The sequence below is a fragment of the Mauremys reevesii genome, linkage group 4 (genome assembly GCF_016161935.1).
Source record: "Mauremys reevesii isolate NIE-2019 linkage group 4, ASM1616193v1, whole genome shotgun sequence".
Taxonomy (NCBI): Eukaryota; Metazoa; Chordata; order Testudines; family Geoemydidae; genus Mauremys; species Mauremys reevesii.
The window spans coordinates 132,200,716-132,222,579 of record NC_052626.1 but is presented as its reverse complement, the minus strand read 5'-3'; the positions used below and the strand labels follow the sequence as shown (position 1 = coordinate 132,222,579).

At 44.2% G+C, this 21,864-nt stretch overlaps 1 protein-coding gene and 2 non-coding genes across 6 annotated transcripts in view; 1 reads left to right on the top strand and 2 right to left on the bottom strand.

Annotated features, from left to right (window-relative positions):
* MDM4 (MDM4 regulator of p53) overlaps positions 1–17,100 on the bottom strand; it is a 34,057-nt gene extending 16,957 nt beyond the window's left edge. The window contains exons 1-4 of one of the 4 annotated variants that reach the window (XR_005597945.1): positions 16,071–16,247; positions 9,091–9,197; positions 4,724–4,798; positions 932–1,065 (exon numbers count right to left, since the gene is read on the bottom strand). Coding sequence is in view for 3 of the 4 variants with exons in the window: in XM_039536677.1 (XP_039392611.1) it covers positions 932–1,065; positions 4,724–4,798; positions 9,091–9,165 (284 nt within the window). In the remaining variant the exon portion in view is untranslated. Of the gene's footprint in view, positions 1–931; positions 1,066–4,723; positions 4,799–9,090; positions 9,198–16,070; positions 16,248–16,960 lie in introns of those variants that run through there. The other 3 variants (XM_039536677.1, XM_039536676.1, XM_039536678.1) reach the window with 3 other exon arrangements.
* A 192-nt stretch (positions 17,101–17,292) lies between these two features.
* TRNAK-UUU lies at positions 17,293–17,365 on the top strand. The gene has a single exon. It is a non-coding gene; the product is annotated as a tRNA-Lys (tRNA).
* A 281-nt stretch (positions 17,366–17,646) lies between these two features.
* TRNAK-UUU lies at positions 17,647–17,719 on the bottom strand. The gene has a single exon. It is a non-coding gene; the product is annotated as a tRNA-Lys (tRNA).
* Between the last annotated feature and the right edge of the window lie 4,145 nt (positions 17,720–21,864).

Genomic DNA, 21,864 nt, shown 5'->3' with positions numbered 1-21,864 from the left:
TGTTTTACTGTTTATCTTTAACAGTAAGTATTTGGTAAATCGGCTCAGATTTACAAAGGCTAGTGTATATCCACTTTCCATCAATGAAGTGGTGTACCAATTAATAAACTTGCATGGCTCGTCTTGGGCCGTGCAAGACAGTATATTCCTGAGGTACCAGGTTAGGAGCTGGGGGGATTTGGCTGGTGCTTTTCTCTGTTTAATTTATGAGAGGCTCTGGGAGCAGTCATGCAATCTAGCTGGGTGTAGGGCTCCACATGCAGTTGTGCTGAATGATGACAGCACCTGGAGGGGTTTGCTGCTTGTCACTAGCAAGGCATTTTGAGAGACAGCCCAGGCTGGAGAGTTAAAGGGGGCACAGCAGTCCCACAGTCCCTGGCTACACCCAGGGGTCCCGTCACAGACATGAATTCATGCCACAAGTTTAGCATTAGGCCTTCAAAAGGTCAGAATGCTAGGCTGGCAAAGAACAGGTAAAGCCATTGATAACACACACAAATGTCTCTGCAAATGAACAAGCATGGCAAGGTAAAGTTTCCCTTTAATAAAAGCCTGAGAGATTGTGATTATGAAACTTGAGCCCTCTCCCCTACATCCAGAGAAGCGGAAAATACTGCCTCCATAGCAATCCAAGCCCCTGCTGAACTGAGAAACAAGGGACTGGGAATTTCAGAAGTTAGAGCCAGAAAGACCTGTTACACCAACGAGTCCACCACCCAGTGCAGAATTGTTCCTTACAAGCAGATACAATCAAATTCAGGCATGCCAAATGACACTCCAGAGCACTAACAATAAGCTAGTGGACCACTGAGGTCTCGTCTACATCACAGAAAGGAACAATGTTGTAGCTGGATCCCCTGCCTCAGCAATGCCTAATCACGGTGGACCACCAGCCCTAGTGAGCACACTGCAAAGCTGCATCTCTTCCTACCTTGGATCTTTCACAGAGAAGCTCTCCAGTCCCAGCAATTCGCCCAGCTGATCCCCTCCACAGTACACCATGTGCTGTTGCCGCTTATCATATAGCTGCCTCACCATTATATACTGTCCCAGGTAATGCATGACCTGTAGGTACGTAAGATAGTATTAGTTACATCTGCAGGTGAAAATTTTATTAAAGCTAATGTTAAAAAAATTATATAATACATAGGTTGGGAAAACAGTGTCTGTACATCTGGGTATAGTATAAACCAGCAAGGTCTCCAGGGCTTTGTGCTCCATTTCCTTCTTCCACCTTACACTTCCTTTAGCTGACATGACACAGTGCCAGTGAAGAACCACCTCCTTCTAGGACAGACGTCACCCTTCTACAGAGCCTTCCATCCATACATCTCAAGCATTGGGGATAGAGACACTTCTACAAATGGGGAAACTGAGGCACAGAGAGGTGCTGTGCCAATGTGACATTGATAGTGAATCAGTGCTAGAGCCAGGACCTGACTCCAGATTTTCCAAATCCCAGGAAACCACTAGGCTACCCTTGTTCTCTACATCAGGTGCACTTTGGTTATTATCTGAGCCAGATTCATGATCCAAGGAGGTTTTTTAAAAAAAATGAAGTTTGGCCACAGTCTCTTGGCAAGTTCTTCTGAGGAGAGGTCCCCTTTTGAATGTTTCAAGAAATACAATCTACAAAATACAAGTAAAGATCACATTCTATTCCCCATTTTCCCTCTGCACCATCAAAATGTTTAGCGAGCTGGTGCCAGAGTTTCCCAAAATGAGATGCTGGTTTTTTGCACTATATAAGAACCAATATTCCAGTAACTTCAAGTGCAGTTGATTTGGCTCTGGCATTTAATCAAAGCTCTAGGTTCCACGTGATCCATCAAAAAAGGGAAGTGTAGTCTTGGCCAATTTACAATAACTCCAACTTCAGTACTGAATTAAATGGAAAGATTTTACCCACCGACGCGCCTTCATTAATCCCAGCCACTTAAAATGTCAGCAAACAAAACAGAAACCTCATTGCTGTCTCAGATTAAAGCAGAGAAACAGGACAAGGTTGAAGTTATTTATAATCTAGGCACAGGCACCTTCTCAGCCAAATAGAACCCAGCTGGTTGGGTCAAAGGCTCAGCTGACATCCTACATAGTAACAACAGCTATTCAGAATGACCCTAAGGGCTTGGCTACACTTACAAATTTGCAGCGCTGCAGCAGGGTGTGAAAACAACACCTCCTCTCGCTGCAAATTTGCAGCAAAAGCGCCAGGTGTGCCCCAGCCAGCTGCGCGCGCGCCCAGCGCTGCACGCTATTCCCCACCACAGGGTGGGGAGGAGACAGCGAGGAGGGGAGAGCTTCTGGCTTTCTTTGACACTAGCGCTCCGCGCGCTTCAAAGCGGGCGCTTGTGTAGCCTAAGATTGTTCTCTAGTGGCAATGCAGCAGGCCCCTGCTACACCAAAGTGTGTCTTCAACGGTCTTCTTTCTCCAAAGGGGAAGGGCAAGAAAATATGGCGACTCAACATGAAGGAAGGCCAAAGTTAAGCGGGAGGAGACCACTTGCTTGGCACAAGCAGAGAGCAAAGATCATAGATGCAAGATACTTTGCATTAGAACCACACAGAAGTGCGGGGAGAAAATGATTCCTTTGCTATAGAAAATGTCCCTAAGGCCACAGAACTGGCTACAAACAGGATATTTAGGTAAACTCGAGTTAGGATCCAAGAGGTAAACAGCTAATTGTTTATGCATAACACAAGCAGGACTAGACACCTGATTAGAAGCAAAAGAGGGCCCACCTGAACAAAGATAAATGCAACCGAAGAAGTTGCTAACAGTACTTCTATTCACTCAAGAGGACTGACTACTGTGTACTGTAGCAGCCTGCATTTAACACCCCACCCCGCCCCATTCAAAGCATTCAACTTGTTTTTGCAAAAAAATTTAGACTCTAAATATGTTGTTTAAATGCATAAGAGTTTAAAATAAGTCACACAGCTCTGCGGGAGTATCTGACACATTCATAATGAAAAAAACGCCACATTTAATTCTTTGCTGACAGAATACCCCTGTAAATCATGGACAGTGTCATTTTTTTAATCTTGTATACATTTTGCATTTTAATCTTAAATGAATTCACAGCGTGTCTTAGGTTTAGCTGACAAGAAATTTCAAAAGAAACTTGGGAGAAAATATCAACTGACGTACAATTTAAGAACTTTCAAGTAATAAATGATAGTAAAACAATTGCAACACATTTTTGACAATCTCTCAAGAGTGCAGGTATCCATTATATCTCTCCTAAAGCTGTTTCTGGATTCTCAAGATATATAATAATTTTCATTCATATTTTGCACTCTTTTAGGGATTCTATCAGAGGATCTCAAAGCACTTTGACCCAGATCCACAAAGATATTAAGGCACCTAACTCCCATTGATTTCAATAGGACGTAGGATTCTAACCACCTTTGAGGATCTCAGCCATTATGCTCAAAGAAGTCTCTGTTAGATAACTTATTCCTTCACGCTCCCACTTCCCTGGTCCTTCTTGTATGAATAGAGAGCAACAATACCTGAAGTCTGAAGGTGCGAACAATTCAATGTTTATTGGGGTGAACTTCCAGCAAGCTTAAATCCAAGTTCCTTTTTCCTTATTTTCGAATCCCAACTTACTTCCTTGTTTGCCCCTAATTTATACAGCAATATTCTTAGCTATACCTTAACCAATCATTCTACTAAAATTTACCTAACCAATCCTAAAGATTGTAACATGATTAGCTAACCAACTATACCCCACTACCTTAATTATTTTTCACCCAGCAAAATTAATTATACAGCAGGCAGAAACAATCACAGAACCAGACAGAGGCCATGCAAATAAACATAGAAAACAATACAGAAGTGAAGATTTCACAACTACAGCTATACAGACATAAGGGTTTTCCAGCTGTGTCTATTGATAAGTGAGTTCTTACCAGACAGAAAACTATGAAACTAAGCTTCCTTTTAAATGTTCTAGGCTCTTCCCTTTCTCTGGAGGTGATAGATCGGATCACATTCCTAACACAGCCCCAGATTCCCTTATTTCAATATGACTAAACAGGGCCTTAAGACCGTCACAGTGAGAGAAGGCCCTTACACAGATAGAATCAAAATCATTGTCTTTCTTTCATACCTCTGTAACTAGCTAAGTGATAAGAATACACCTAAATTCTTGAAGTATAGGCCTTTGCAGACAGGCTTGAATATCTATATCCTAACAGTCTCCATATCCCCATGTATAAAGTAGCCCAATTTTACAGATAGAGGCACTAAGGCACAGGAGTTCAAGGACCCAATTCTGCACCCACTGATTTCCAGGCCCTATGGTCCCAATCCTGCAAGATGATTAACCTGAACGGGTCCCAGTAGAGCCCCACTGACTTCATTGAGGCTACACTCCCACCAATCAGCTTGCAGGAATGAGGACTCAGTGAGGAGATCCTGACCACAACACAAATCTGTGGCAGAACTACTAAGAAAACCCAGCTCTCCCAATTCCTAATCCAGTGCATTTTAGCTACTAGCGTATTTTATACATAGCCTCAGGGTTATCTCGAACCTAACAGAGATTGGGGCCCCTAGGCACTACCGTAACACAAGTAATTCATAATAAGATAATTTTCCATCTTCAAGGTCCTGGATGTAAAATTCACAAGGTGGCACATTAATCATCTGTTAACTGACAATTATTACAGCTACTTTCTTGGTTTAACCATCAAAGTAGAGTCCTGGGCTCACCTCCTTCAATGTGAAGGTTTCACCGTGTGCACCTGCTGCTTGCAGAATCTTCAGGAGTGGCAGTTTCGGTTGTACCTAAAATACAGAATACATAGTTTTGGATTGGCTACATAACATGGTGAACTTCTGAGAAGAACTGTGTCCATGGGCATCAGTTATGTAACTAATAAATGCTGGGGGCACATCTCCTGGTAAGACTGTCATACAATCATTATAGCAAGTCCAGACAAGTGGTTCTACAGTGAGTTGTTGGCCAAGGGGGTCATCTTTGAGGTACCCTCCCAAGGGCTCATTCATGTTCTTCTAGAGTTAATGACCTGCATCTGAGATATGCTTGAAGAGAAGATAATCCTGTCTGGGGCAATGAGCTTTGTGCAGATGGACCCTTTTGTCTGTTCAGAGTCCTGCTGAAATAAATATGGGCCTACCCAAGCAGAGCTTATTGCAGGATCAGGATCTGTAACGGTATGCTTCACTAGTCAGAATTAAAAGTCAGTAAATGCAATTTCTCTACCATATTGATCCTAATACAAGATGAGCGCAACCAGCAAAGTAGGAGGCCCAATCCGGCAGACCTTAGTCATCTGCACTGTGCCATTAACTTGCATGGACTGGTCATGTGAGCAAGGACTGGAGAATTAGTCCCTAGGTGAGGGGAATCCTAGAGGCTGACTAGCTAGACATGTGAGGGATAATGCAATGGCCACACCATTAACTTCAGTCAGACCAGGTTTAAATCTGGCTCACTGAATGGGAAGAATAGAATAGGTCTCTTCTGCACAGCCCATAGGTGATGTTTGGCTATTAAAAACTTGTGAATAGAGACAAAAAAACTACAAGAAAAGGGTGCAGCGTATAAAAGTTTATTGTAAGTAGCATTAAAGGACTGATCCTGCACTCTCCGTGGACCCCAAACTTCCACCTAATCTCTCACCAGAGTTACGAATTTTGTATTAATAGGTCAGGTAGGGGGGCTCTCTTGTCGTGGGCGCACACACACACAAGAAGTGTGAACATGAAGCAACTCTTCCCTTTCGTTACTACCACAGTTTACACCCGAGCAAATCTCAATAGCAGACGAGACAGCTATCGTTGTAGTATGAATGTTACAAAAACAAAAAAGCAGTGGCAAGTTTAAATAGTTATCAGTCCCCAGCTGCCCTACTCGAGTCCATCCGCACACATCATGAAAGAGTAACATCCTAGGGAGAGATGCCATGGCATAAACCAGCATCCTTCTCCACAAAACCACCAAGGTGCCCCAACCTGATTGCACAAATTAGTAGCTGAATGTTATGGTGTTTTATAAATACAACCAACATTGCTACATTAAACCTTTCTCCCATTCGCCTCTTGCATCCTTCAGTACTTAATACCAGCAGGCCAGAGGGGATGGATTTAAAATGTGTTGTGTTTTGGGAGGGTTATATGCAAAAGCAGCGGCATTTTTCTGAACATACATTGATTAACTTTAGGACCAAATCCTGATGTTGGATAAACACTACATATTGCTGCATCTCAAAATAAAAAGTAGTGTGTGTGTGTGTTTGGGGAGACAGTGGCGACGTATTTGCACTCAGAACCTGGCCCTCAGCATGTAAACTGCAGCTTTCACAATTTTAGCTCTGTCTGTCAGAGCTTTCTCCCTGTCCCCTTCTCATTTCAGCGTTAACAAAACCCAATTAGGGCTATAATAATGCTACAGCAACTAGGAGTGGAGTCTTTTAGCAGACTGTGGCCAATTTCACCTGTCACTTCTGAAATGGCTTCATAAGGCTGGAAAAACAAAAGTTCTGAAAACCAGTAGCAGGGAACAGCTTTGTAGCCTGGCCTAATTATTTCTGCTCAAATAAATCAGCTGGAAGCAATGATTCTGTCAGACTAATGTTATTTTTGAAAGAAAACAGGATTTATTGATTAAGAGAACCAATGATCCAGTCCAGTCCTTTCATTAGGCTAGTGGCATCTTGCTATTCCACAAGCATATTGAAGTAGTGGGGTAGATATGAGCTCTCATTGCACACACATGCTCTATTCCACATTAAGAATGGGTAAGAGATCATACACTAGTTAGAATACAAGCAGCAAGATGCTTCTACTGGCCGTTTTGTGGGAAGGGTTTTTGTACACAATACTCTACTGTTCTCCAAACACTTATCAAAGGCTTGTTCTATTGAAGCACGCCTCTGAACCTCTTTCCTGCTGTAACTGGCCCATTATATCTTCTATCCAGCAAAGGTGGGCTCAGCTGTGTCTAGATAGCTCAGCTCTCTCCCCATATAAATGCAATTGCAAAAAGCCCACACTTCCTGAAAGGAGGGCAACTCAGAATTCCCAAGCCCACTACACCCTAGCCTCCAGGTAGAGTTGGAACCATCAAGCTCCTGCCTGAGGTATGAGGAGTGTTGTTACTATTTGTCACCAACTAATTGGTCAAGAAATCAGCTGCCAGACAATACTCAGGCAGGAATTCATCCCACTATGCACACTATTTTCAATTTCTAAGAATATGTTTATCTTCGCCTTAAACTAATCTGAGCTATCCACTCCCACATCATCATTGCTAGATTCACACTTTAAAACAAACCTTTCACCTTTTAAGATCAAATCAAACAAAGCAAGGAATGTCCAACCTTGTGCCACAATTCTTCTTTCCAACACCAGCCATTTTGTTAGGACATAATGAATTAAGCTCAATGAAAATAAAAGCTTGTGCCAGTACTAATACAATGTTCTTATAAGCGCAATTAATGCAAGTACAAGACAGTTTTACTTCTCCAAGCTAAGAACCACTATTGTGGATTTTTCTTCATTTTTAAATAACTACCTCCTCACCCTCCCTTTTCTGTGTTTAAAAAAAATTGCCTAAATTAATTTGAATATTTAAAATAACACCTTAGCTACCACAATGAAGCCAAACTGGAAACAAGAATGTTAGTTCATTCCATATTTCCCAAGATAATGGGTGTAGGCAGCCAATATTTCTGTACTAACATCAAAGTCTGCTTATTTATTTATAATTTTTTCAGTAGAATGAGCTGAATAAAGAAGCATGTTAATCAATTCTGCATGGGACTCAGACGGATTTTATAAATTAAGTATATAGGGGAGTTTGAGTCCCTTCAGAGGCTAATTTACACTCCCCGCCCCCAGCCAGACACATGCTCTTACCAATGAAACAGTCTTCAAAGATAGAGCCCCATTTTTGTCTTGGAGAACCCACTCTTCAGAATTTGTAGACTGCATTTTTCTAGCTCACTGCAGATTTTTCTCTTTGACTGGCAGCCAACATGTTGACGCAGTGCCAGTTTTCCAGATTCCCACACTCTACGCTAAAGAATTGCCACGCTGGCTTTGGATAGCTTTCCTAAAGCAGTCAGGCTATGACATATTGGCACTCATTCCACCAATGCCCTGGGAATAGATTGGTATGGGGAACAGCACGTGTTCAGTGTTCAAGGTAGCTCCGAGAGAGAGATGTTATTGGCTGTATAAACTAGGTCACACAGATGAGTGTCTTTTCATATTCGGAGGAACTGCATAATTTAACAGTTCCATGTAGTCCAGAGTTTTTAAAAAGGAACTGTGTGTGGTCCCATGTAAGGCTATGTCTACACTACCACTTATGTCAGCAAAACTTATGTCGCTCAGGGGTACGAATAGCCCACTCCCCTGAGCAACATAAATTATAAGAACGGCCCTACTGGGTCAGACCAAAGCTCCATCTAGCCCAGTATCCTGTCTTCCGACAGTGGCCAGGTGCCCCAGAGGGAATGAACAGAACAGGTAACCATCAAGTGATCCATTCCCTCTCGCTCATTCCCAGCTTGTGGCAAACAAAGGCTAGGGACATTATGCTGGCATAAACGCTAGTGCACACAGTGCTATGTTGACAGGAGAGCTACTGCCACTCGTTGAGGGTGGATTAATTATGTTGATGGGAGAGCTCTCTCCCGTGGACATTGAGCGGCTAACACAAGAGATCTTACAGCGGTGTAGCTACATCGGTACAGTTGTGCCGCTGTAAGCTTGCTAATGTAGGCATAGCCTAAAAAAAGGTATGAAGCCTGGAAATACACACATTATGCACTTTCCTGTGTGGCCAGTTTAAGCCACCTCACTTTTTTCCCCATTATTTTAAATGTCAGTCCAATATTACCTATCTATCATCCATACCAGTGGCACTGCTAGTTAATGTTCACAAACCACTCACTTGATGGAAGACTATTCATTCCACCCTGTACGAAAGGCCACATGCCATGAAGTCAAAGCTAGTAGGGCTTCACTGGCCTTATTTTTAATAAGGAGAGAGGAAAGCCAAGAGGGTGTGTGTGTATCTGGGGGGTAGAGTGGGAAGGGGAGGTTACCTGGTTAGCTTGTCCAAGTGCGATTCTGCAGGCATTCTCAGATGCTGGATGCTGTTCAGAGGTCGAAGATGTCATTTTGGCAGTGAAGTAGCTGTCTACAGCATAAACTGAAACAACAACAAAGTTTGGTTTAGTAGCAACTAAGAACCAGCAGGTCCTGAGTTTAACCACTTCCGTTCTTAGATGCTTTAGGAAATCAATCTTCCCTGCACGCACATCCTAAAATCTAACATTACTGTACCAGCCCATGCAATTGTTTTATAGTTTGCCAATAACCTGAGCAATCCAAAACCAATTCTCTCCTCGGTAAATTAAACCTAGCTGCTCAGCTACCTGGCCAGGTAGCCTTGTAAGAGAAGCTGGGGCAGAAATCCTTCAGCACCCAAGAAGCAGGTCTTCAATTTGCTTTTATGAAATTTACAATTTCTGTTCACTAACCATCTCAGGCTGATTTGCACTGGTGACACTCCCACCCCTCTCCACCCACCTTCACTATGCTCTAGAAAAATCTTGCTCACTGGGAGACGAATGCTAGAATAAAGTATTCCCACGCTCATCTGCAAATCCCAGACAGTTCTTCTTTCTGTTGTGACCTGCCTGTTCAAAGACACAAAGTCTTCTGTGACATGTTGAGGCAAGTTCTTAATGAGTCAGTGGACAGTAACAGCTAAGTCAAGTTTTACCCCACTGGAAAGCCTTACAGACAACTGCAGCTTCATGAGTCAGCAAAGGGAGGTACACAGCCGGTGGAAGAACTAAATGCTAGTGATTAAACTCCCACCCTTCAAATTGATGGGATCAACTTAACAAAGAGCCTCAAATAGCATTGGAGCCCCCATCCCCCTCACACCAAATGACACCCAAGTTCTAAACAAGTTCTATATGCAGATGCTAAAGCAACCTGGGATGGGAAGACTTTGACCAAAGCAACAGTTCCCTTTTTGGTGCCTTCAGACATGTCTGGAGCTAGGCTGTCAGAGTCTAACTTCATATCTGTTTAGTCATAGTTAGGATTATTATCCTTTACACAAGGAGACACAAGCAAGGAGCAATTGTCCAAGGTCACTGACAAAGCTGGTCTCCTGAGTCTCAGTCCATACTCAATGCTTCTCCTGCTGACACAGCTTATGTTGCTTGCAGAGGTGGTTTTTTTACGTCAACGGGCATAGAGCATCTTCACAAGACTGCACGTATAGACATGGCCTACCTCTGCAGTGGAGACTCACAACATTTGGCCTGGTCTACGCTAAAAGGTTAACTTGACACAGCTCAGTGGTGTGAAAAATCCACAACGCTGAGCAAGTGTAGTTAAGCTGATCTAAACCCTGATGTAGACAATGTGAGGTCACTGAAAGAAGGAGGGTCGCAGTGCTTAAATGTTTATATCCAGCTTCTGAGTACCATGGCTGAAAGGCATCTATCTGCAAGTCCAAAGATGACTAAACTCTCAAAATGTAATGTCTTGCCATAATATTTCATCATAATATTTTGATGAATACGACTCAGGAACACCATTTAAAAACTGTGCAGTCCACAAAACCAAACAGTTGTCATTCCATCCTACCTACATAATAGATAGCGCCCTGCAAATCCACGGATATCCGCGGATGCGAATATCCGCAGACCATTTTTGCAGATCACAGATGGATGCGGATTCAAATTTTATATCTAAAGCCCTGCAATTGTGCGAATATCAGGGGATCATTTTTGCAAATTGAGGATCTGATGCGGATACAAAGCGGGGCTCTAATAATAGATTTTAGCAGTGCAGATGGAACTCTTGCTGCAAGGTACTATACTACACACTAAAAACCCTGCTTTAGCTGCTCTGGTACACACATCTTTACAAGATGACTGCAGAAAATGGTACCAGGTTACAGGTATTTGTAGGGGAGAAGGTAAGCTTTTCTACTCTACCCTGCCTCAATGTATCCTCAAGGGCTTCAAGTGATACAGCACTGATATAAAGGGTACGTCCATACTACCCGCCCGGATCGACGGGTAGCGATCGACTTCTCAGAGTTCGATATATCGCGTCTCATCTAGACGCAATATAGCGAACTCCGAACGCGCTCCCGTCGATTCCGGAACTCCACCACCGCGAACGGCGGTGGCGGAGTCGACGGGGGAGCCGCGGACTTCGATCCCGCGCCGTGAGGACGGGTAAGTACTTTGAACTAAGGTACTTCGAGTTCAGCTACGCTATTCGCGTAGCTGAACTTGCGTACCTTAGTTCGAAACCCCCCCAGTGTAGACCAGGCCATAGTTATGCAACAATATAAAGCGATCTTTCATTTTGTATAACCTATGTGCCTTTAAATTAGTTAACCTTTGCTGTCCTACTCTCATTTAGAGTTGCATGCTTTTTATTCCTTGCTTTGACAAACAATTATGACATTCCTTCAGGAACCATGAAGAGACAGATTTTATTGCACAAGAGTTTTGACATATATTACCTACCGTAACACAGGCAGTGACACTGCATTTAAAACTTATTTACTTTTTTTTTTTAAAAGTACTGTAAGGTACATTCAGATCTGCCATTAAAAAAAAAAACTACTTTAAGGGGTCAGGGCTTTGTTTGCAGAAGTCTTTTTTAAAGTCATGATATATCTGCCACACGGTAGGAATTTTGAGTTTATCAAGACACATGAAGGACTGCCAATAAAGAACCAAAAAGATAATCTTTGATAGATAATTAATAATTAAAACAACAAGGAGTCCGGTGGCACTTTAAAGACTAACAGATTTATTTGGGCATAAATAAATCTGTTACTCTTTAAGGTGTCACTGGACTCTTCATCGTTTTTGTGGATACAGACTAACACGGCTACACCTCTGATAATTAATAATAAAGATTTGCAAAAAATGATGCAACGTTCTTTTATTGCAAAACCGTTTTTTGGGGGGGAGGAAGAGTGAAATCTAGATTTATTTTCAAGTTATTTTAAAAAAAAACCCCTAAGCACTGGCAAATGGCTCTGCAAAATTTCCTAAATCAACCACCAATGACACAGTATTTGTCACCGGTGATACATCTAGAAACCTACTGTAGACAAACATGTTTGCAGTAATCTTATCCTAATGGGCTTTTTTTCCCTTTGAAAGTGATTGATTACTATCTATAAGTCCTTTGAGTCTCTACAGTACTTGATGAACAACAGAAATCCTAGTAAACTGATTTGGATTCAGACAGTCAAAGGGGAAAACAAAAACAAAAAAAAACCATGGTACCATAATCTTTGATTGTATAACCCAGCCACCACTTTATTCTGGTAAAACCTCCTTCTACAAGACAAGCAGGGACCTGTAGGAACTTAATTTATACAAGTAGTATCAGCAAAGAGCTGCTTTTTTCTCTGTCCTAAACCAATATGCTGAAGAAATTGATCACATTTATTACTATAGCTTAATATGAATTGGTGATGAGTTTCTCATCTAGATTTTATTTTTGCTTGTCCCTATCGTCCCTAGAACACCCAACACACAGTCTGTAAAATAACCTTTGACACCCAACTTCATATATCTAAAGTACATATATAGGAAATCAGTGGAACTTTCACATAGGCAAGAGGTTCACTCGCAGGAAGCAGTTGCAAGATCATGGTTTTGAAGTTATTATTCGTATTTGTAGTAGCTTCTAAAAGCCCCAACTGAGATCAGAACCCCATTGTGCCAGGTGTACAGACAAAAAAACAGAGATAGTCCCTGCTCTGAATTATTTTCAGTCTAAATAGACAAAGAGACAAGGTTGGGAGGCAAGAGACACAGAGGGGAAGTGACTTGCCCACTGTCAGCTCATGGAAGGTAAGTGGCCAAGCTGGGAGTAGAACCCAGGTGTCCTGACTCCCTATTCAGTGCCCTGTACACTAAACAGAATTTCTCAACAACTGGTCCGTGGACTAGCGCCAGCCTCTGAGATCTCCCGGACACAGTTCAGGAAGGCAGCAAGCCAGTCCCTGGTATTAAAAAGTTGAGAAACACTGCACTAGACCACACAACCGCCATACTTGCAACAACAGTAGATAGTTTCCCCCCACACTCTCATCCAAGTGAAGAGTGATTTTTTAAATTGATGTTGACCCAGTGACTTGACTTGACAGAGGTCACATAGTTAGTCAGTGGCAGAGCAAGGAGGAACAGACTAGTGGTCTCTCTGACTTACAGTCCTGTGCTTAAAACACTACATCATGCAGCCTCTATTTTTGGGGATGGAAAACAAGACATGCTAAGATTATCCCCATTTCTTTCACTTTTACAAGTCATGTTTTAGCTGAGGGTTTTTGCAGCTATAAAATAGAGGTTGTTTTCTATGGCTGGCATTAACATTTCTATTTGCTCTGGGATTATTTTTCTAGTATCTTTCAAAAGATGCTCAAAGGAACATGTCCCCAAAATCACTTCTTCCTTGCCCTATGGCTCTTAATAGCAAAAGGAGAGAAAGTGTCCATAATGGTATAACTCTAAAGCATTTAGAGATCAGATTTGTATAGTATCTCTTATACAAAATGTTTCAATCATCACTGAGATTTCCAAACAGAAAGTGAAAATAAGGAGTAGAAAAATCCAGATTTTAAAAATAGGTCCTCCTTTATCAGGTGTGCATATTAAAGTGATCACATGTGTGTCACATATCTTATCAGTTATAGCTTTGTAAGTGATGTAACCAGTGCTGTGCCAGATACATTCTACTAGTCATTTAATAGACACTGAAAAAGGAACTGAGGCTGAGAACCACATATGTCCCAGCAGCAGTGACACAGTAAAGGGAATCCTCTTATACTGAAGTTATGATTTCCAGAGGAGAACTTGACTGTAAGCAGGTACAGGCATATTAGAACAGAAGTTTACATACTACAATACACTGAAGCAAACAGGTACCTTTGTTCCACTTCTAGAACAGTGTTTTAGTACCAGCTTTCACTATGACCAGGCTCTGCTGTATATCTGTCTGCCAGTCTAACTCCAGACACACACACTTCCAAAACATGCTCACTCACGCTGTCTAGACCAACATTTTTTGCTAAGAATTCCCCCAGTTCAACTTCCACCCAGGCAGCTTCAGCGGTGGCAGCTCTACTGCAAGACAGTCACTGTCTAACCCTGCTCCAACCAGGTCTAGACTAAAGAGGCTAAAATGCCAGCTGAACCATCTCTGCATTAGCATTTCTACAACTGCTACCCCCAGGAGGCAGTTTAAATGCTTATTTATAGACAAGTGAACTTGACTCACTATAGGCAGCATATTAGAGACACAAGGTGGGTATCAGGGACTAAACCCTAATCCACAGGGTTCTCAAGAGATAAGTAGTCCTGACCTGCCACCCAGTGACCTTGGGGCTGCACAACCAGCAATAGAACAGTGGAACACTAATGAATGCTAGCACAAACAAAATTAGCCTAAAATCTACACAATATAGTAACACTTCACTCTCAGAGATACAAAAAGGACCTCAAATCCGTCTAGATCTCATCCTCATTTAACATCATACTCCCTACTTCCCTCACCTATCTGCCCCCACCCCCTTTCCAAAAAAGATCTGGACTTCACATTCTTCTTCAGTTAAACTCAATTGGATGTATTTAGAAGCTGCTTCATCAATCCAAGTCACAATTAACCAGACATTTGCAATACAGCTCATTTCAATGTAGCTTTTAAATAAGCTGGCTGAACATAACATCTTTTCAAAAACTCGGCACCAGGTTGGCAGTAACTTTTTCTGTTGATCATTTTGGAAGATATAGACAAAACTCCAGGAAGCAAAAAAGCACACTAAAAACGGACTCTCACACTTTACAACAAGATAGTTACGAAACTGCATACTTTTCGGTCCCCTTTTTTTAAAAAAAAATCCTTACTAATCCTTTCCTAAAATGCTTCCTTGTTTTTAAGTTGCACTTAGCAGAATGGCTAGTTCCTAAACTACAGATGGGCTTTTGCCAGCATTCATTTCTGGGCAGACGTGCCAGCATCCAACGTCAAAATTACGGCGCATCCGATGACGTACAGATCTGCGCGCGCCCCCGCCTTAATTTTCCCTCCTAATCAGGCAGTAACATGCTCCTATTAGCAGTTCCTCCAAAGGCTGTCAAAGGTACCAAGTCATGCTCTAGATAGCTGTTAGACATGTGACAGTTTAGGGGGAAAAAGGGGGAAAAAAACAGAAAATAGTAAACACAGAAACACTTGCCAAGTGCTCCTTTTATTGATGGACCAGGTATATCAAACATCATCTAACAGCAAACCATACATCGTCAGACAACTGTCAGAGCTCCCTAAAACCGATCACTGGAAAATGAAACTAACCATATAAATATTAAAGTGTTCGGAAACACACATTAATTTCTGAGTGGCGCAACTGCAGCTGTCCTTGCTAGGGCTCTATTTTTACAAAGTCGCACTGAGTTTATCATCACTGCAAAACAAACATCAAATAGCAGCCCTGTGCCATCCACAGCTGTCTAACGCAAGACCACGGCAGCCCAAACGTGAATGTGCTCACTATCAGAACAAGGATGATTCCTGCCAGAAGGGAGATTTTCTTTTACATTAATGGGCATAGACACCCCCCCCTACACACAGACAGTTAAGCATTAATGGGCGTAGACACACACCCCAACACACACACACAATGTTGAGCAGAAATATATCAAAACAAAAGCCCACAACTTAAACTTTTCAATAGCAACAGAAGCTGTGCGAGGCTGTGGTCCCGCCAGTGCCCTCTGCAAGGGGTCTCGACAGCCAGCCAGGTAATCCAGCCCCTACACCGCCTCCCACTCCCACGGCCTTGCCACAACCTGCATCCCCTGCGTGCACCTATCCCCCGAGCAGGGCCTGTCCCCCAGGCAGATCTCCCCCCTCCCCCTGCTGCCTCCACATCCCCAGGCGATGCCCTCTGACCCCCAAGCCAGCAGGCTGGGAGCAGGACCCAGGCCTCAGGGCCTCCCCGCCCCTCCAGGCAGGTCCCCGGGCTCACCTAGCGCTGCTCCATGGGCCCCAGCTCGCCCTTCGGCCTGAGGGGGCCCTAGGCCCCCAGTTGGCTCCTCTCCTCCATCTTAGTGGGGGGCCAGGCCTCCACTTCCCCTCCCAGCCAACATGGCGGCGCGGCCACTTCCGCAGGGACTGCGTGGGGAGAGTCCTGCGGGATGGACTGCGACCATAGAGATCACCAGAAGCCAGGCCTAGAAAGGAGGCGTCGGGGAAGCTCGGCCAGCGAGGCGCCTACCATAGAGATGCGAGGGAGAGAGAGGGAGTGTCCCAGCGCCGCCTCGCTGTTGGCGGACCGTGAGGGGGCAAGGGCCCTGGGGCAGAGACCGAGCTAGAGGAAGGAAAGCAACAACCAAAACTGGGCCCAGCTTAAGCAGTGCACCCCGCCCTGCAGTATGTGCAGTGAGCTGTGTCCTCACAGGCACTGTGCAACGCAATGCACCATCAGTGTGCGCAGAGAGCAGTGCTCACCACAGCCACTGTGCAATGCAGTGCACCATCAGTGTGTGCAGGGATCTGTGTGTCCCCCCAGCCACTGTGCAAAGCAGTGCACCATCAGTGTGTGCAGGGATCTGTGTGTCTCCCCAGCCACTGTGCAAAGCAGTGCACCATCAGTGTGTGCAGGGATCTGTGTGTCCCCCCAGCCACTGTGCAAAGCAATGCACTCGCAGTGTGTGCACAGACCTGTGACCCCACAGTCACTGTGCAATGCAATGCAATGCACCCCCAGTATATACAGAGGTCTTTGCCCCCTACAATCACCGTGCAAAGTAATGCCCCAAAATGTGCCACCACACCCCCTGTGGACCCCAAGCTTGTTCTCTGTGCACAAAACCCTCACCTTAAAATCTGTTACGAATATGACAAATCTTTCCTTACCATGCACTTGACATACAGAGATCACTAGATGCTAACAGTCAACATACAGCACAGCCTTGCAAAGACATTTTCTTGCATGCAGCGAAGACGCTCCTGGAACTGGGCTCGCCTCCCCGCACAGGCTTTGCTAGGGGGAGTTCTGCCCCTCATCCCCTGCCCAGTTGATGCTCAAGCTTAAGCCTGTCTCGTAGTGCAGCTTTCCCTCGCTTTGCATGCTACGTGACCACTCATTATCAGTGGCTGTGCATAATTAAAGGAGTGGCTGCTTTCCTGCTCAGCCCCACAGCTATTTCACCTCTTTTACCTCTCCCAGTGGCGAGCTTTACCAAGGAGCCCGGATAGCTCAGTCGGCAGAGCATCAGACTTTTAATCTGAGGGTCCAGGGTTCAAGTCCCTGTTCGGGCGAATCCTGCTTTTCTTTTCCCTTTTGTTTATTTTTCAATCTCTTTTTTCTTCTCCGCCTTCGCCTATTTTATTTTTCCTGCAGCAGCCACTGCAAAGCCCCCGCCCCTGTTAGATTCCCACTTTGGCCGACGCTTCTCCGCAAGGGGAACGCCGGGCTCATGCCAGGATTTGACATCGGTGCGCGCTTTTTAACAAGACATCGGGCTTTTAAAAACGTTGGGTTTCTGGTTTGTAATGCTGCTTCCACTGTATTGAACGCCCCCATAATGCAAAAGCTTTTGCGCCCGAACAGGGACTTGAACCCTGGACCCTCAGATTAAAAGTCTGATGCTCTACCGACTGAGCTATCCGGGCGCTCTTGAGGACAAGGCTTTTCCTGCACTATACATGGTACTTTGCAAACACTGCTCTGGCTTTCTAGTTTTCATTTGCACCAGCCCTTCCAGGAATTCCACTCTGTCTGGAACTGACAGCATAATGGGGATCTAAATTTGCACAGTGCTAGGACTATGAAAATGGATGCTTACTATTGATTAATATTATTATGGCAATTCTAGCCTCGTCTGCATTTTCATGCACATTGAAACAGGGCTGCCAGGGGGGCAAGTGGGGCAATTTGCCCTAGGCCCCGGCCCCGCAGGGGTCCCCATGAGAATATATTATTCTACAGTATTTCAACTTTTTTTTATAGAAGGGGCCCCAAAATTGCTTTGCCCCAGGCCCCCTGAATCCTCTGGGCAGCCTTGCATTGAAAATAAGTGGGACTAGGCACATAGGAATTACCATCTCAGCTCAGGGGCTGTCTAGCTCAGTTTTCCATCTTCAACAGTAGCCAGCACCAACTGCCCTAGAAGAAGGTGTAAGAAACCCTGCAGTGGCTGATGTAGGATAATCCCAGGACAAGATCTTCCCTAATCCTTTATGAAGATCGGTTTAAACCCCAAAACGTGAGGTTTTTAATCTCTATCAGACGTCTTTGTCTGCTTTAACTTTTATAGCTGGCCATTCTTGTCATCTGTATAACCTGTCCCCTTTTGTTAATTTCCTGATGCACTGCTCCCCACCCACCCCAGTCCTTGGTGCCTGATCCTGGGAGCCTTGGGGATGACAAGTAATATATAATTGTAAGGCATCAATATACAGCTGATGATGATACATATCTTCGTAACAAAGCCTTGAAAATTGCTTTTATAGCCCCTGGCCCTCTAAAATCTTCCCATGTTTAGAACAATGAAAATATAACACATAGGGATTTCCATCTTCAGTGCGCTAAACAGATGCTGATGAATCCTTTGACTTGCAACATTTAAGTCACATCTTTACATATGAATAAATCAATATTGAACAATATTTTTAAACTAGGCACAGAACAAGCATAACATGGGCAGAGGCAAGCCACGTTTCCTCTAGCTTTAGCCCAGACTGGGAGAGGTTCCCTGGGATGAAATGGGAGATCTGCCTCCTAATCCAGCAATATGTTCTATTTAAGGAGAAAGGATGGGGCCTGGCAGCTAAGCAAGGGGAGTTTATTTTTCATGCGATTAAATCATGAAGCATCAGTAAATGCAGGGGGAGCTGGCCAGTTTGAATGCCATTGGATTTGGAGTGTCTCAGATTAGGAGACAAGGCTATTATGAGGTGCAAGGGAACACAGTGAGGTGTGTGAAAGTAGAATGAATTATATTATAAAAATCAGAATGGATTAAAGAAATGTTGTATGTCCCTTTAAGCAGAAATAAGGAATATTAAAATATAGTTGTCAGGAAGAGAAACATTAAGGTATGAAACAATGGGTTCACTTAAGCTGATGGTGGGACATTAACAGAAGATCAGTAATAGTAAGGAAATAAGATATGCATGTCTAACCCAGGTAAACTTATCAGATTCTGCTTGTTATGTTATGTTGTTAGGTTCGCGCCCTTTTAGCTGTATAAATAAGGTAGTTTGTGTCTTGCATGGCACTCACACATTATCTGGGTGAATCAGCAGAGCGCTTTGCTAATAAAACAGAGTGGTCTGACAAACTGTGAGTCCCGAGTCTAACTTTGACAGGTGCCTTTGCCTGGAATCCAGTCAAGTGAGTCATGGACATTTAGTATCATTGGGGTTAAATTGATGCTTTATATTTATACAACTCCTTTCCTCTCCAAAGCTCCCAGGATCAGGAATCCAGGACTCGGGTGGGAGGTGAGCTGTGCATCAGGAAATTAACAAAAGGGGACATGGTATGTGGATGACAGGAATATTAGCTAGAATAATTATCCTTTGTTTTGGGCTGGTGTCCTCCAGGCCAAATAGGGCTATCATGAGAAGCCTGGCAGAAGGAATGGAATCAAGCAAAGGAAAAATTAGACTGAATATGTGAAAGAGGAGATCTGTTACCCAGAGGCATCATTTCCCCAAGGGTAGGAGTAGAAGCCTCATCATTTGGCATGTTTCAAACTATTCTGGATGAAGTGCTAGGAAATAAGCTGCAGGAAACCATACCACCCTGGGGAAGGGATGGGTAACTAGACCATTTCTAATGGTTCAGGTGTCTCCAGCATCTCTGGCCTCAGCAGTGACAATATTGACCTAGGGAGCTTTAACTGTACCATGCTATAATTAATCAGCTTCAGTGCTGTGTAGTGGGAGGGCTAAAGTCAGGCACAGAGTAAGTGCTACTCTTCCAACATTTGCCTTTCTTTCCTCCAATGCAACGGTTATCTTTCTCCATTGGGGGGCAGATTTTACCAGCACATTTTTGGATGATTAGCTGCAATGGAAGTAAACACCTTTTATTTAAAAAGTCACTAAGGCAAAGACTTGATGTGCAAACCTGAATGTTGGGTGCAAGGTCCTGGGTGTAAAATTCTGACGTTCACTGTGGGCTTCTACGATTTGGTTTTCTCCCACACCTTTTAGAACTGTCTATAAATTTCCCTTGTGAGGAAAAACTCTGCTGCATGGCTGGTTAGTTCATGAAAGATTCTTTGTTATGTTAAGAATCCATAATTATTGTTAATCCCCAGAGTGCTGTAGGTTTAACATGGTGTTTGACCAAGTGCTTAAAAAGACAAGGGGACAGATTTCCAAAAGGGCTCAGCAGCTCCCACTGAGAACAACAGCTTAGAATACTGTGCCCTTTTCAGAATCTTCCTATTTAGTTGCCCAACCGGGAGCTGTAGTCTTTGGAGAATCTGGTCCCACGTTTGAGTGCTGAGCATTTTTGAAAATCTGAGCCCAGATTCCAACAATTTTATAGCCTAACTAGGAGAGTGGCCCAAGTTTTAAAAGTACTGAGCCACCACAAAGTCCACTGCAGTCAATAGGAGCTGCGGGTGCCTTTGAAAATCAGGCCATTGCAACTGTGGGGTGGGGAAGAGAAATCAAACACAAGGAGGTACAGAGGCATCACAGCCGATGACCTGAGTGTGGGAAGGTGTCTTGGGAGACTGGAGGAAGAGGAGCAAGGCATTTGGAATAACCAGATGGTGATGTGCTGACCCCAGCCAGACCATAAATCAAAGGGGCTTGTGACAGTAACCTCAGCTGGCCTGGTGGTGAGCTCAGTGGAATAAATGTCCAATTTGTTATGAGCTCATAGGGTGAGTTTAAATCCTGAGGTTTGAAATGTATATTTTTAAAATTAATTTCTGGTGAAAGGTCCCAGATTGACAGCCCTGGAGTAAGGCCCATCTCTTAGTAATACACACAGCATGTCCAGCACAGGCAGCTATTCTCCACACTTCTCTGTCATGTGCTTTTTGGATCCCCAAACCTGGGGACCCTCTCTAGCTCTGAATGGCAAATTGGGCCTCCGTGGCCCATTCTGTTCTTGGCCTTGCTGCTGAGACGAGGGTTGGCAGTTTTGCCCCATGGCTACTACCATTCAGTTAGAACTGGACAATACTTTTATTATATGAAATTACCAATATTTATTATATTCTCTAACACCTCATCAGTGGGCAGCACTTTGAAAATTAGCATGGTAGTTTGGAATCTAAAAATGTTGGGATTCTCCAAGCCTCAGGGGAAAAGACAGAACTTCCATCCTATCTCTGGGATGGTCACCTGTGTATCAGTGAAACAAAGGACAAGTGCATGTTAAATATAGGGACATAGTTTGTTCCTGAGAGACAGCAGCCCAGAATGTGTTGTTCATGCTGCAATATCATGCACCCCACTAAAAGCACAGATTTGTGTCACAAGGCAGGATCCTGTGCATGGTTACTGCTGAACAGGGCCGGCTCCAGACCCCAGTGCGCCAAGCGCGTGCTTGAGGCGGCATGTCGCAGGGGGGCGCTCTGCCGGTCGCCAGGAGGGCGGCAGGTGGCTCTGGTGGACCTCCTGCAGGCGTGCCTGCGGAGGATCCGTTGGTCCCGCGGCTCTGGTGGACCTCCCGCAGGCATGCCTGCGGATGCTCCACCGGAGCCGCGGGACCAGCGGATCCTCCGCAGGCACGTCTGCAGGAGGTCCACCGGAGCCGCGGGACCGGCAACCACCAGAGCGCCCCCCCC